Source organism: Desmodus rotundus, chromosome 11 (genome assembly GCF_022682495.2).
Source record: "Desmodus rotundus isolate HL8 chromosome 11, HLdesRot8A.1, whole genome shotgun sequence".
NCBI classification, from domain to species: domain Eukaryota; kingdom Metazoa; phylum Chordata; class Mammalia; order Chiroptera; family Phyllostomidae; genus Desmodus; species Desmodus rotundus.
In genome coordinates this window covers 80,849,187-80,865,967 of record NC_071397.1, presented here as the reverse complement: position 1 = coordinate 80,865,967, position 16,781 = coordinate 80,849,187, and the positions used below count along the sequence as shown (strand labels likewise).

The following is a 16,781-nucleotide window of genomic DNA, read 5'->3' as shown; positions in this document are numbered from 1 at the left end:
ATTGTATCCCCAGAAATATTATATAATCATGTTATGATTTCTGTCTATGCTTAGAGACCTTTTATGTTATGATCCACCTATTTTTTTTAAGTCAGAATTACAGTATTTCAATGTACATGAGCGGGTCAAGAAATTTTCCTCATGCAAAATGGTTGGAAGGTATTCAAATGAATCAAAGGGAAGTGGGAGTTAGTCTTCTATAGCCTGGGTTGAGACATTGACGGTTCTTCTCCCCTATTTCAACAGAAGCCAAAATTCACCTCGCCTCTTTTTCGTGTCTTAATCACGGCATTCCGCCCTCACTGTCACCCTCCAAACACTCATACCCAGAACATCAGGATAGTGCTCTGTTTCCTCCTTCCTAAGCCTCACTCATCTTTCACTTTGTTCCACATTTACTGTGACTCTAGGAACTACTTTTTTCATGAAAAGCAAATCATCTCTTTTCAATGTTTTCCTGGTATTTTTTGTCCATTTCCTTTCCCTATTTCATTTATATCCTCTGAAACCTCAGTGCCTGGAAGGTCAAATTTGTTCTCTTCGCTGACTTTTCCAGCATTGCTATTGCTCCATCCTTTTTATTTTCTTTAAATCTCTGCTCCGTTAAAGTTCCTGCCTTTTTGCCTGAAGCAGCCTTTGGTTAGTCCTGACAGCTGTCATCTGAGCCACTTCATGGCCTCTTTTTCCTCTTCATTGGAGACTTTGCAGGCTGGCTCACAGTTTTCTTCTCCAACCCAAGCTCCTCATGACCATAGATTACTTGTGCATCGAAGTGGGGAAACACCAGGTTAGACACCCTGGGCTTTCAGTTCCTTGACCACCTCATTTCTAGTGACCTTCACCTCTTATCAGCAGTTTGCTAATGCACCCTTATTCAAAATTACAAGTTGACACGCTTCATTCTGACCACAGCCACCTGGTTGTGCTTCTCTCGTCATGACCTTTTCTTGACCTGTGGACCTCTCTGCCTCCCCCAAGTGTGTCAGTACTCTTATATTTTATTTTTTAAATCCAGTTTAGGGTTTATGACTTGTAATTTCAACTTTCTCCCTTTGTTACTACCTTCAACTACCTTGTCTTTCTGCTTTCTTTTTGTACCTTTTGGGTAGAAACATAGCCCTGGATGAGGCATTTAGTGTCTTCTCTGTGCCTCTTCCTGAATTGCTGAACATTGCTAGAGAAAGTCACATAGAAACGCGGGTTGATTTCATTATAAGTTCATTGTTACAGATCTTAAGTGGGCTTAAGTGTCAATATTATCCAACAATTCTAATTTTTTTTATGTTCAAATCATTTTCCTTTGTGTAGAGATTACTGAAAACTTTTATTTGCTTCACCAGCTTTTTACTCTCCTCATTCACCCTTAGTCCCAGCAGGTAACTAGCTGCTTGCTATGTTATGGAGAGAATAGAAGCTAACCATTAGGAATTTTCATCTTCCAGCTCCTCGACATACAAATCTGCCTTCTATTACAATGTAAGAGCCTGTCTTCTGCTTTAGTTCAGTTTCTACCTGTGCTTTGGATCCCATCCCTTTCTACCTTTTCAGAAATTCTAAAATACCTCAAACGATCTTTTCTCTTCCCGGTACTTTCAAACATCCCCTTTTATTTTTGTCTTTTCCGTCAGCTGCTCCCAAAATCCCCTTTGGCTGCCCTTTGACTACATTCCTCCCTTTCCAGCCACACTAGGAGCAATTTATGCACATCTATAATCTCTTATGTAAAGCTTTTGAGACCTGAATTGATTCAGAATTCAGCATTTTCTGGGTTTAGAAAAGCATTAACATGTACATCCTATCTATGGTGTGAGCCCTGTGGTTATCCCATTGTTATCTTGTACTAAAATTTACAGCTTTTCACCATAGGTGGGATAAATATGGGCTGTGAATAGCTTCATGTCAGTGTAGGTCAGGTTTTGCTTCCAGAAGAGTTATTAAATAAAACAAAGCAAACAAAAACCCTTAATTTTTCAGAGATCTTGGCTTTTAAAATAATGGATAGGAGATCACGGGCATGTATGGCTACCTCTGTTTTCTTATCTTCCTCATATTTTTTTTAACTAGGAGATCACGGGCATGTATGGCTACCTCTGTTTTCTTATCTTCCTCATATTTTTTTTAACTAGGAGATCACGGGCATGTATGGCTACCTCTGTTTTCTTATCTTCCTCATATTTTTTTTAACCCATTCTGGCTTTTACTTTCCTCACTTCTCTCAAATGATTCTTGCTAAAACTGTACAAATGACCTTTATCTAAAAGGATCATGTCCCTAGGTATTTGCATGTTTTCAGCTCTTATTTCACCAGCATAGTGATACCAGCTCCATCAAGCACTCTCTTTTCTTAGCCTCCTTGGCATGGTCCTCTCCTGGCTCTCTGCTGGCACCTTTTTACAGGCTCATTGTCCTCTATTATCTTTTATTTACAGGCTGGGTTATTCCAAAGCGTTGTTCTAAGACCACTCCTCCTCTTACTCTACATTCTCTGCATTACCCTGGATGATCTCACTCATGTCTGTGCCTTCAAGCCCTAATTATGTGCATATAAATCATAAACACATGCTTTAGCCCAGACCTCTCCCTTGAGCCTGACCCTTTATCCTGTGTTTCCTCCCGTACCCATTTGTGTACATCATTCTGGTGACTTTCAATTCTTTTCGAACAAACATTGGGGTCTTTGGTATGGCCTTAAGGTCCTGCATTGCCTGGCCACTGCCTCTTCCTGCCATTTAACTGTGCTCCCTCTGCCCTTCTACTTTTCCTCCCTCTGAAATGATACCATGCTGCCTCCTACACCAGGGCCGGTATGCAAGCAACCGCCTCTAGTCGGAATGCTCCTTCTGTCTCTGCAGTTAATTCTTACTTGTGTTTTGCATCTTCACTCAACTCTCACTTTTCTACAGAAGTGCTTTAATTCAGGTGCTGTATCACAAAATCTTATGGCACCCTATGCAGATGGTAACACTAATAATAGTTTTGATTTTACTTTTATTTTTTGAGATCACTTAAAACCTTTTCCCACTAGTACAAGCTCTCTCAGAACAAGGATTATGGCTGCTTTTGCTCACTATTGTATTTCCAGCGTAGTGCTTGGCATATAGTAGGTGGATAACATACATTTTGAACGAATGCTGTACGTTAATCTCTTCTAAGGTTTTCTGTGTGTGTGTGTGCGTGTGTGTGTACACATATATGTATTTACCAGTGTGGCGTATGCAGTTTCTGTAGTTTTATGTAGGCCCGATCCGGATGGCATTCTTCTTGAAAATTATAATGATACTAAAGAATTTCCTGAGTTACATAATTATTATATATATTTAAAGGATCCAATGCATTAAGTCTTACTTTGATCTAGCTCATAATTTATTCTGTGTTCTTAATTCTCTTTTTCTACTTTGGCCTCTTCCCCCATATTCTTTATAGATAGCATATATCTTACTGAGTCTAGGATTGTGTGCAAGTAAAATAAATGCAGTGTTCAGCACAATTCAGCAGACTCAACTTTCTCATCAGTTTATAGGTATCACAGGATTAAAAATAGTTTAGCCATCTGTTAACTGACCGAACGCTTTTAGTATTGTGAAAGGGTGTGGTGGGAGAGGGAGATGGAGGGTCTGTGTATATTGTCAGAACAAGGCTTAGTGCAGAAACCGTCCTGTGACCTCTTAATAATGAAACTTAAGAGTCAATTCAAAATTAGGAAGAGATTTGGTGGAGGTTAAGCATAACAAAGATCTGATATAGGGGGTTTTCCAGAGTAGAGCGACAGAAGAATTTTTTCAGCTTTTTAATATTTCACTACAATTTTTTAGAGAAAAGGTATGTGTTCATAAAGACATGAATTCTGTGAAATGTAATTACCTTAATATTTATGTGACATATAATATGTAATGTATGTTTCCAGAAATGAACTTTAACTAGGCCTTCATATTCTACTCTTTCTTTAGGAAAATCAGTACATACCCAGTCATCCCGAAGTGAATCTGAAATCGTGCCAAAGGTCGCTAAAATGACTGTATCTGGAAGGAAGCAAACCATGGGATTTGAAGTGCCTGGGTAAGGTTTATAACCCCCAGCTTTTTTTGAAATTAGTTTGCCTCCTATTTGACTATAAGAAAATTATATTATTAACATTGAACTATCACAGTCTTCAATAGATCAGGATACAAAGAGAAGGGGATGAGAAATTAGACTTAATTCTAGACTTATCTATGTATGGTACTTATTCTATCCCTCTATCCATTTCCTCATGTCAATTAAATTATCTATAGCTACTTTAACAAAAAACCTAAGATTTTGTGAAATCTAACACTGTGAGGTAGAGACTACTTATGCCACTAGGTGGCGTACGTAAGCAGCATTTGGGAACTACATGTACTGTGGTTGGTCAATCAAGGAATCATTAATTTTTTTTGCTAATTATTTAAACACTTTTAAATTGTCATATTAAAATGTATCAGTGTAACAAAGTCATAAAATGTAAAATGAAACATACCTCACATTTCAGCTATCTAGTGAAAGATGACAATAAGTCATACATTGGTAACACTTGTCATTTGTTCCCTCTCCTCAGTCTCTAGAATTCTCCCAGGAGTTTCTATAGACAAGGGAAGTGGATTGCTTGAGGCTTAACAGCACAGCTGGAAAACACTAACTTTTAGCCTCTTTAAAATTTGTAGATTTTTAAATCATTCCCTAAATTTTTACTTACATATATCTTCTTTGCCATTTAGATGGATAAAAAGCACTAGTATCAAATATAAACAGTAAAGGAATTTTTTTTACCTTCCAAGAAATATAAACTCAGTGAACTTTTTTTTTCTTCCTTACTACATTCTCGTAAGTCAATGGATATATCGTGCCTCTTGGTTAGGAAGAATCAGTGGTCTCCCAGTTCAGTTATTTGGTTTTTAAAAGCAAGACTTTATAAGATTTCAGATTTAGTGAGGGAAAGAACTCACTATATCTAGGACATAGTAGGTGTTCAGTGTATGTTAGTCGAATTATTAGATGAATGAAAAAGTTAACTTTTAATTTGAATAACTTTAGTCCATGAAAATAATTTTAAACCCTGATTCAATCACAAAAAGCTTTTAATGTATGTCTTTTCTCTCTGAATTGGGATTGGGCTGTCAGAATCATAAATGCCTCTTTTACCCTTATGTCTTGAGGACCATTTAATCCTATTATGGGCTTATTTCCATTGAGAGATCAATCAGTCACACAATTTCTTGTTCTAAGGACTTTATAATCGTCATACAAAAGGTTTCAGAAGTCCTAGAAAGCAGCATGCAAATAAGCTTTCCAGCATCATTTAAACAAGAAGAAAGATTAAGCCTCTAGGCTCATATTCCCACTTTTGAAAAGATGGTGTAGAAACAAAACACATCATTTTATAATAATAATTAAAATTACAAAATTATATCAGGAAGCACCCAAATAAACAGTCATTCAACCAAGTTACTCTTTTTTTCATATCAGTCTGTAATTAGAGCCTGAATGGTCATTTTTAGACTTGTGTTAGAGGTTTTTCAAGGTTTTAAAATACTAAGTTTTATTTCGTTATATGCAGACCTTCTTATTAAGTACACATTTACCCAGAATGCTTTTCTAATTACTTTAGTCACTTTCCTCTAACTGTAAATAATTTAGTGAATTAATTTTTCGTTTACCTTAGGTATACTTAAAAAAGAATATTATCATGAAAGTGAGAAAAAAGCAAACTTTTCATGTTACTGAATTGTAAGTGAAATAATCAAGTCAGACTCATGTTTTGTGAAGTCCTTGCTATCCTGAGCAGTCCCTGCCTGGGTTGGTGGGTGAGCTGAGCTTCAGGCCTCTACCTGCTGTGTCAATCATAGCCGTTCCTCCTTCATCTGTTTTCCATGTTGGAGTCAGCATGTTTGGGAAGGTTCTGTAACTAAAACCAGAGAGATGTGAAGCGAAGATTGTTATTTCTCCCAGCTCTGATTAGAAGCAAAGCCTGGGTGTTACCAAGCAGCTCTCTCTGTATCATATGTGTAGTCATTCTAGTTGAGTTCTTTTTTTTTTTTTTAACTCCTAAATACAGAGTTGTCATGTTTTGGTGTTAAAGCTAGCTCTGGACATTCAGATAAATGTTTGCAAAGTATAATCTGAGTTTGATTTCACTTAATTTGGCCTGTTGGAATCCTTTAAAAGAATGGGAGTATCTTTTACATTAGTAAAATTTTTTCTCTGTCGTTCAAGATGAAGCTAGTCTGGCCAAGCTTTGTTTAAATATGAACACAAAAATTGACTAGTGGAGATTTGCAAAGCAAAATAAAATGGAAATGGTTATGAGGTTTTTAACAAAGTTACAACTGTAACTAATCTGTCCCTTCCCTGAGGCATAAGATTAAGGGTCAGTGCCCTGAGAGGGAAACTGAGTCTCTTTTTTGGTACAGCAGGGAAGAAGAAAGTATAAATTTACTATTCTTACACATTTCATTATGATACAATCTTAAGTGGTTTTTATAAACTACTTTTTATGTGTGTTCTTAGCCAGCTCCACATTAAATTGGATATAATTGGCTTCATTCTTAGTAACTTGCAATTTGGCCTGTTCTTTGTCCTAATTCTACTTCTCTATAGTCCGTGAGGGAAGCGTAAGCCCTGCGGCAGTCCGGTGGGTTAGGGCACGCTCTGTGGCTGCGAGGGGGCAGCGCTGCTAGAGTGCCTGTGGAGAATGGTCAGAGCGCTGATGGACAGCTGAGCCCAGTGGTTACTTTTGCAGGCACCTTCCTTGGCAAGGAGAGACTAAATTTGGCTAGGTGGTCTTGTTCTGACTTTATGTGTCTGAGCCCCTTCCTAGGTTGTGAGCTTCTGGGACTAGTAGATAACTTTCTCATTTTTGTATCATTATTTCTTCTCAACATTAGTGTTTAGTATCTGTTGTATGTTTTAGTAAATCAGATATTTTTTTAATTAATGAACTGAAGCCCCTTTGGCAAAAGTATTAAGGATATGTAGACATTGAGAGAGAACTGCCTTAAAGATAGTATTGGAGCAGGCAAGATTCTAAGTCTCTCTTCTGGTAAAAGAATGTGTTAGGTCTAAAACTATTTTTTTAATACTAAATTTATATCCAGGAACACAGTTAGTGTCACTTTTTAGAAGAAGTCTCCTTTCTGCTGTCTGTTTTGGTAGGATTATCTGGCTAAGTCCAGGGGCTTAGACTTGGAATTTCAGTTATTTTACAGGATATTTTCTTCTTGTCACAGTTTTGGTAGAATGTTTTTCTCCTGGGATCTTGCAAGTCTGTATTTGTGTGGTTTGGGTCAAGCTACTTATCATTCTACCTTGACAGACTCTAACCAATTAGCAGAGGTCGTTTTAGGTTTGCAAGTGTAAGGAGTATGAAGAGAGAACTTCTCCGCCCTTTTGACATTATAGGACATCAATGGAGTTGGTTTAAACCCTCTTTTCCTATCTCTGCTTTCTTTAGAGTAACTGCTGAAGAAAATGGTCATAGTTTCCACACACCTCAAAAAGGACCTCCTAGTGAAGATACCAGCGTTGCTGCTTCTGAAGTTCCTGAGACCGTTTCTAAATCAGCTCTTCCATCCCACACCATTCAAGCATCAGAAGAGCAGAGTTCAACACAAACGCCAGTGAAAAAGTCTAGCAAGCTGCGGCAACAAATAGATATCAAAGCAGAGCTGGAGAAGCGGCAAGGAGGGAAGCAGCTCCTTAACTTAGTGGTCATTGGTAACGTCCTTCGTTCCTCTGGGCTCTCAGCTCGCGATAGCCCGACAGCTCTCTGGGTGCAGCGTGGAGACTCTTGTTCCGCTCTGAGTTTCCCTGTGGGTGGAGTGGACAGAGAGCAAGGGGGCATTGCGTCGTGCTGCTTTCCAGTCGTTCTGGGTGGGATGATGCCAGGTTACCGGGGTCATTAGGCTTCGTTGTAATGTTTTCATTTCATGAAAATGGCATGTCTTGTTGGCAACTTTAACTTCTCAAACTCAGGGAAATTCCCCTCCTCTCTAATAAGTCATGCTCTTTTCCCTCCACTTAGATGTTTCAAGTAACATTTCGTTAAAAGTTGGGATTTATTACTCTAAACACTGACATGCACTATCGAATTATATATTCATGCAATGCCTCAATGTGAACAACTGCTGGGAAATGTGCCTAGTATTAATCCTGAATCAATTCTCCGTAGGTCATGTTGATGCTGGGAAAAGTACTCTGATGGGCCATATGCTTTATCTCCTGGGTAATGTAAACAAAAGAACTATGCATAAGTATGAACAAGAGGCCAAAAAGGCTGGCAAAGCTTCGTTTGCATATGCATGGGTCTTGGATGAGACCGGAGAAGAAAGGGAAAGGTAGTCACTATATTTCAAAATTTTCAGTTTGAAATGATATAGTCTTTTAATTAAGTATGTAAAATGTGTTGAATATGTGTGAAACATACCATGAAATATTTTAGACTTTTTTTTAGAAAAAAGCTTTCAGTTATTTGGGAAATATTTTTATTGTAGTTTTCCTTACTACATACATAATGAATCTACATGTGTTTTTTACTATTCCAAGTTCTATGACAATAGCTTAAGAGAACATTTACTAAAAATTGTTTTTAAAAAGCAGTAAAAACACTTAGCTAATTATTCAGTGGGAGAAGTTTCTGTTGTTACTTCCCTAACTATATGTCAAATTGACTTGATCTTGAATTAAAATTATGAGTAAGACTCTTTAATTTTACATCAGGTTATAAAGGAAAGATAACTTTTTATAGTCAACTGTCTTCTGTCCGAAGTCAAAATGACCAGTAAATGCAAATGGCCAAACTTAAGTCATTTTATAATTTTTGTACTATGTTTTTGTGAGACCGAAGTCAACATGTGATTACACCTATTTCTTACCATATAGATTTAATCTACTCAGTTACTTCTGCATCTGATACTGTGTTCAGTGCTAATATCGGGGCAATTCTAGTAGGAGAGTGCAGCTCTGGCCAAAAAATATTACTTCTTTTGAGGTCTTTTTGGGGTGATGATATACCAGGCCTGCCCAGAAAAAGTCCAGCCATTGTTAATATAATGAGAACTGTTTGTGCGACATCAGTGTAACCTGGCAGCCAAGTACTGTGGACTGGAAAGCACATGTGTGTGCAACCGCAATTTCACTGTACTAGTCAGTGGGGGCAGTAGGTGCCATTGAGTGAGCATGTGTACTGTGTGGCCATCGCATTCAAAATTACTGAGTGAGTAGAGCAATGAATCTGCATCAAATTTTGCCTTAAGCTTGAATATTCCTCCACAGAAACTATTCTGATGATTCAGAAGGCCGCAGCTATGGGCAGCTGGTGATGGGCAGCTTCATCACATTTCATGCAGTTTTTTGGTGAAACATCAAATTGCCCATGTGACTCAGCCACCCCACAGCCCAGATTTGGAACCCTGAGACTTTCTGGCTTTTCCCAAAACTAAAATCACCTTTGAAAGGGAAGAGATTTCAGTCCATTGATGAGATTCAGGAAAATACAATGGGGCAGCTGATGGCGATTGGGAGAACTGTGTGAGCTCCCCAGGTGCCTCCTCTGAAGGGAATGTAGGCACCTATGTTCAGTGTTTCTTGTATATTCTATCTTCTTCAATAAATGGCTCTATTTTTCACATTACATGGCTGGATACCTTCTGGACAGACCTCGTTTTTCACCTTAGAACTGTTAGGAATGGGGTAGGCAATAGCACCTATGTGAGGGAAGAACGAGGACACCTTAATAATTAAGTGAAATGGCAGATATTTCAACTGTGTCAAAATAATTAAAGGCTCTAAAAGTCCTAACTCAACAAAGAGGTTATTCTCTGTTCCCTGATGTCTTCATCCTGAATATGATTAGAGAATATATTTGGATTTGCATACTTCTTATAAGTATGTGTTTTTATTGGAGTATTGGATAGTCTACATTATAATATATGAGGTAATTCTCAACAAAGGAGGTCACATTATGCCTTAGCTCTTCTGATAAATAGGAATTTTCTTACAGTTGCCATCTTCAGTTTGTATATAGTATCACAAGCTTGTTTCCGAACTTGTAAGAAAAGTTGGGGGGATAGCTGCAAATTCTTATTAGAAAACTTATAGTGGAAAGCAGTAGAAGACTAAATAACTTCCATCTATCAGTTTACCACGCAGATTATTAAAATATATAACTTTTCTTTGTGTCATCTCTTAAATAGGTAAACAGATTGAGAACACTATAAGTTAGAATGCCTTGCTTGAATTTACTTAATATGTAAGTTGAGCTGACAAGTAAGATAGTAATCTCATTCCGAGAATAATCAATCATTTTAGTGGTTTTCTTAATAATACACCTGCTGGTTATCTGTCATAGTTTTGCTGCTGCTAGTTCTCTGTTGTTCAGCCTGATGCAGTTTTTAGAATATTCCTTCATTCTGCAGATGGGAGAAGCTTCCAGATACGTAATGGGAGTATTAACACACTACTGTGTGTTCCTTAATAACATTTCAGATATATAATGTGTGGCTTATCCCAGTATGTTAAATATTTATAAATCTTCTGCTCTGCTTGAATGTTGAACAGAAATTAGTAAAGTGAGTGACATTTTCACATCCTTAGGCTTACAGATCCAGGCCAGAGCCGGGTCAAAGGAGTGTATTGCAGTCAAAGAAGTCTAGGGAGGGGCTTGGAGTAAGTCTTGGATCATCACTAATCTCAAAGCAGTTATTTGGGGAGTATTAAAGAGAACGAAGCATCATTTTTCAGAAGCTCACATGGCCCGTGGTTTCAGACTAAACTGGGTGACTGGAGTCAGGAGACCCACAGTGACCTTACCGCTAGGGCGAACATGAAATTTACCCTTACAGTTGTTGGGGTATTAGGCATTTAAAGGGAGTGCTCATTCACTACTCTGGAGTTTCCTGGGCAAACCAGATGAATGATCACCTAGTTAACTGCACACATGATTTCTCATCTAAATTTCTGAAGTCTAGGGTGACTTAGGACCTTTGTAGACCCTCCTTGGGCTTTCTTATAATCTGAATCTATTGTACGTTTTTGTGACTGTGGTCTCCAAGAAGGATGAAGTGGGATATGAAACAAATTACTGTTCATCTTTATTAATTTTTCAAAAGTGGGCATCTCCTTTGGCATTTTCAGTTTTCTAAATGTGTGACGTACTGACCGGTCTTACAAATGAAAGTTTTATAAGTTTATTTCTGTAATTAGTGAAGCATAAACATAAGAAGGGGAGGAACACTACCTCCTGATAGTGGTCATTCCTCATTTTACTGTTTCTCGTGTGCAGTGCTCGCTGTTCCCTCCTTTGTAGATGCCCCCAGATATCTTTCTTTCCTTGCAGTCTACATTGCTTGCCTCCCTGCCCCCCAAAAGGAAATGAGAAGTATCTATTGCTTTGTTTAAGTTCTTGCTGCAGCCACAACTTTGTTTTAAAGCTATGTGGCTTTAATACTGTTGCAGCAGAAATTCCACCCAAAAATGATAGCGTAATTTCTCAAAATAGTAGACTATTTAATGAAACTAAATTCCCATTATTACTTAAGAATTTAGACTGTCATTTAACTTATATTATGAAGTAATTTAATCTATAACACTGATTATTTATACACTGCATTCTAACCACTTAATTTTTTTCTTAAGGGGAGTAACAATGGATGTTGGTATGACAAAGTTTGAGACCACAACCAAAGTCATTACATTAATGGATGCTCCAGGCCATAAGGACTTCATTCCAAATATGATTACAGGAGCGGCCCAGGTACCAGATATTTCCCTAACTATTGTGCAGTAATTGTACATAAAATTTCCTGATGCTGAGGATTAATTCTAGGGTTCTAACTTTTAAAATATTTAAAAATTCTAAGTTTTAAAATATTTTGAAATAATAGAGAAATATTTTTCATAATCTTTTTATCAGTACTTTATAACACCTTTTCTAATTTATTACAAAGAAAAATATGTTGAAATGATGAATTTCTTTATAGTAAAAATAATGGTAAAATGCTTAATGAGGTATTTGTAGCTTTGCATTTCATTTATTAAGTTGGAGTGACCTGTTTTCACATCTGCCTTTTTACTGTATTTATATTCAAGTCCTATATATTTATTAAGAGTTAATTCATATAGAAGTAATGAAGCTTGGGAGTTTCCCCTTGTGGTTTATTTACTTTCTTTATAGGGTTAAAAAACAATCACAGTTTGTAAACTTACATGGTACTTAATAAAAATACTGAAAAAAATCAAAGTAATTAGAGCAATGAAAATAACACTTCATCTACAGGACATTGATTTCTTTTGTAATAGGTGAGGTCACTCCTGGAAAACAGAGAGAGTTCAGAAGTTTGCCTGTGTCACTTGGCAAAAGTGTGACTTCAGCAATTGACCATTTTCCTCCACTCATTAAAAGGGAATGTTAATACGAGCATTTGTCAAGCTAAAGAGGATGTTATATGAATAAATTAAAATACATCTGAAGATAGATGAGAAAGTATTTTAGAAAGTTGATATATAATTCCAGGGTATTAAATTTAATGTTCATGGGCTGAATGAGATAATGAAAATTGAAAAATAAAAATCACTCTTGATTTTAGTACCTAATATGGGCAAGCACTGTACTATCTTTTTGGTATGCATTTAGTTTAATCTAATCCTTATAACAACTCTCTGTAGTACAAATTATCCCCATCTTAAATCAGTATTTTTCTCATTGCATTTACCAAAGGATATAGCATATTTTTCTCTTTTTCTCTATGTATGTATCTCTGTATGTGTATATATACATATGTATGTATATGTGTGTATATTTGTTTCTTTGTTTAATAAATACTCATTGAATACCCACTGTGTTCCAAACACTATGGTAGGAAGTGTGGGATAAGATGGACTACAAAGCACATTTTAATAGTTTAATGGGAATGGCGAACACCAGAACAAGTATTTACAGTAAAATATTTTTGAGTTCTAGAACCAGAGTATTCTTAAAGGTCATTTATTTCATATTCCTGTGGAATTATGGTTAGGAAGGATTTTAGTGATTATCTTTTTGCATGCCGTTATGTGACAAATGAAGAAGTAGACTTGAACTATTGAGTCATTTACCCAGGATGCAGAATACTGTGGTAGGCTTTGGGGACATAAAGAAGCATACAGGACATGCCACCTCTCCAGGAAATCACAGTGTAGGAAGGCAAGCCATGTAAAGACAGAGTACCACAATTGCACTGCAAGCAGAACAGGTGCGATGTACCTGATGAGGGGAGAGAGCTCTGTACGGCGTAGAACGGCTGTCCTGAATACGTGTAGGGAGTGGCGCTTTCAAAGATAGGCTGGTGCACAGAAAGAATAGAGAGATTGACCAGTAACTTTTTGGAAAAGGTAATAGGAAAGATGGTTAAGAATACTGTGGCCTTAGGTATCTTAATACTAAGTCAATGAATTTCAATTTTAACCTCAGAGAGTAAATGTAACTTGACAGTTGTCAGCAAAACCTGATGAGAGGGATTTACAGTTTGGATTTGGATTTGGAGGTTAGGGCTGAGTGTGTTGTATAAACTGTACTAACCTCCTCCTCAGTATTTCTGTGAAGTGAGTAAATGATACCCAGAGAGATTACACAATTTGCTTGACGTGTCATGCCTGCTAGTGACATCAGTGAAAGGGCCAACTTCCAAATTGGTTGCTCCAGTTTGTGCTCTTAACTAACAGTCCCTGACCAAAGAACTGGGTCTCATTCAAGAAGTTAGAGTTCACCATTGTAAGTTGTGAAGGAGTGGAAATGAATGCTGCTGCACTAGAGTAGGAGTAAAACAGAAGCAATATTTAGGTAAGAAAACAGAAATGAAATAATAGTGTAAATTGCCCTAGCATGTGGATGATGCTCTAAATTACCAAGGTGCGTTCAAAGCAAAGTATCTGATAAAGTCTTTGCTGACTTTATGCCCCTCTTATTTCCCACTATGGTGAGGATTATATGATAATGTATGTGAAGTGCTTTAAAAACTGGATACCACAAACATGTGTCATTGAGGAAACAACAAAGACCAGAGCTGTTGTGGACTCCGTGCCGACCAAAAGGCCAGGCAGCTCACATGGATGGAATGTAAGACTGAGAGAGGGTGATGATCGTGTACCATTCTGAGGGAGTCAGAGGGAATGCCAGATTTAGTCACTGTATCCTGGATTACAGGAAAGCAGATTCTGGGAGAACAGGTATGCATGCAAGGCAAAAACTATAAAAAGGAAAAATGGAAGTGTTCTTTTAAAAGTGTCCTGACAGTGCGTTGACAAATAGTTGATGAGAATGAAAATGGAGAACATCTATGGTTGTGCAGACTTTATTGCAACCCACGCGATGCAGGCTGGACTTTTCAGAGTTTTTCAGAGGCTGCACCCACATGATATGGGTGGACTCAGGTAAGGAAGCATCACACAGGAGAGCAGTAGGAACCTATAAAACTAGTATCTATAAGGCTAATGAGGAAAATGAGCTACAGCTAAGCCTTCTTTTGTGTAATTGTGTATGAGAAGAGAAATGTCTTTCATCTGATTCTTAAAATGGTCCACAACGGTTATTTGTCATTCAAGGTTCTTTTGCAGTGGCTGTAGAGGGTGCCTATGCTATTTTTTGATAACTCATTTATTCAGTTTTTCATGAGTCCAAGCAATGGTGTGACATTACCTTTGTAGATCCATGATTACTTATTAGGGTAAGTTCCCAGTGGTGGAGTTGATGCGAGACAAAATACATGTATATTTTAAGTCTCTTAGCCCGTCCTGTGAAAACGCCCTCCAGCAGGTTGTACCCTTGGAGTCCCACAGGCGAGGTTCTCTCTCTACCCTCAGGGTGAACATTTAGTCTCTTAAGTCTTTGCCAGTGTGATCTGTAAAAGTGGGAAAAGGGAGGAATATGTATATTTTTAATGCCTTTTATTGTTTCTTAATGTGTTTGAATTTTTTCATGTTTTTGGCTATTTTGTTTCTTTAGCAAATTGTGTTCTTTAGTTTTTTACAGCTATGTCTTTTTTTCCTTTCTTTTGGTAAAGACTTATTTGATTGTAACTTTTGCCTTATATGTTAAAAGTGTTTGTCCCTGTTTATTTATGTTTTAATTTTGTTTATACTTTTCCTCCTTTACCTAGATATTTTTATTGTTGTTTAATCAAATATGGAATTTTTTAATTCTTTGTCTTTTTTTCTTCTAAATGCTAGTACTTTTATTTAATGTAAACATTTTAATCCATCAGTGTAATTCTTTGATTTACTTTGGTGTTCGTTTGATGTCAGGTTAGACTCTGCATTTCAAATCTGACCAACATAATTAATTAATTGAATAATCTGTCCTTTGAATTAAAATGCTGTGACATTGTTTCTAGTTTTGATTGTTTTTTTCTTCCTTAGGCAGATGTAGCTGTTTTAGTTGTAGATGCCAGCAGAGGCGAGTTTGAAGCTGGATTTGAGACTGGGGGGCAGACCCGAGAGCATGGCCTCTTGGTTCGCTCTCTCGGAGTCACTCAGCTTGCGGTTGCAGTCAACAAAATGGACCAGGTATTTGAAGGCTTTATTCGAATTCATTTTAGGTGTTAATTAAGATGTTAATCTGCCATATTGATGACTTAGATGTGACTAGTGTATTTTATTAGTCCAGCTGCCATATTTTAAAAATTACATTCATGATTCTGACATTAAATAAAGGATATATGAGTAATTTTAAAACAAAAAACATGTCTTCTTATATTTAAAATTAATAAAATGTCTTAAAATTATTTTTAGTTTTAAAATAGTACACATTTATTTTCGTGTAAAGAGAACCTAAAATAACATATTTCTTTTTTTAATTGTATTTTATTGATTATACTATTACAGTTGTCCTGATTTTTCCCTCTTTGATCCCCTCAACCCAGCACCCCCACTCCCTCAGGCAATCCCTCCACTGTCCATGGGTCATGCGTATAAGTTCTTCAGCTACTCCATTTGCTTTACTGTACTTTACATCCCCATGGCTATTCTGTAACTACTTATTTGTACTTCTTAATCTCCTCACCTCTTCACCCATTCTCCCCCTCTTCCTCCCATATGGCAACCTTCTGGTAACTTCTTTTTTCTTGCTATTAAGAGTCTCTCATTATCTTTAACCTTTGGCCTTTTAATAATGATGTTTCTTGGAGGGGGCCTCTTTACATCCATCTTGTTTGGGACTCTCTGCACTTCCTGGACTTGCATGTCCATTTCCTTCACCAAATTAGGGAAGTTTACTTTATTTTTTCAGATTTCCAATTTCTTACTCTTCCTCTTCTCCTTCTGGTACCCCTGTGAGGCAAATGTTGGACGTCTTAAAGTTGTCCCAGAGGCTGTTTATAATATCCCCATTTTTTTGGATTTTTTTCTCTTCTTGTTCTGCATGGTGGTTTTTTGCTTCTTTATGTTCCAAATCGTTGATTTGATTCTTGGCTTCTTCCATTCTACTGTTGTTTCCTTATAAATTGTTCTTTATTTCAATTAGTGTCTCCTTCATTTCTGACTGGGTCTTTTTTATGCTGCTGAGCTCCTCACTAATTTCCTTGAGCATCTTCTTCTGGAATTTTCATCTGTTCTTTCATCTGGGCCATGTTTCTTTGTCTGCTCATTCTACAGCCTCCCTGTCTTTGTTTCTATGTATTAGGTAGAGCCGATGTGACGCCCTGTCTTGGTAGCATGGCCTAATGTAGTAAGTGTCCTGTAGGGTCCAGTGGCACAGCCACCCCTATCACCCAAGCTGGGTACTTGAGGTGTGCCCTTTG

The 16,781-nt window shown here is 37.3% G+C and overlaps 1 protein-coding gene across 2 annotated transcripts in view; it reads left to right on the top strand.

Annotated features, from left to right (window-relative positions):
• Positions 1-16,781, top strand: part of HBS1L (HBS1 like translational GTPase) — an 84,598-nt gene that overhangs the window by 46,040 nt on the left and 21,777 nt on the right. For both annotated transcript variants that reach the window (XM_024551886.3, XM_045188801.3), the window contains 5 exons: positions 3,948-4,056; positions 7,466-7,728; positions 8,183-8,348; positions 11,647-11,764; positions 15,403-15,549. In XM_024551886.3, coding sequence (XP_024407654.2) covers positions 3,948-4,056; positions 7,466-7,728; positions 8,183-8,348; positions 11,647-11,764; positions 15,403-15,549 — 803 coding nt within the window. The remainder of the gene's footprint in view (positions 1-3,947; positions 4,057-7,465; positions 7,729-8,182; positions 8,349-11,646; positions 11,765-15,402; positions 15,550-16,781) is intronic.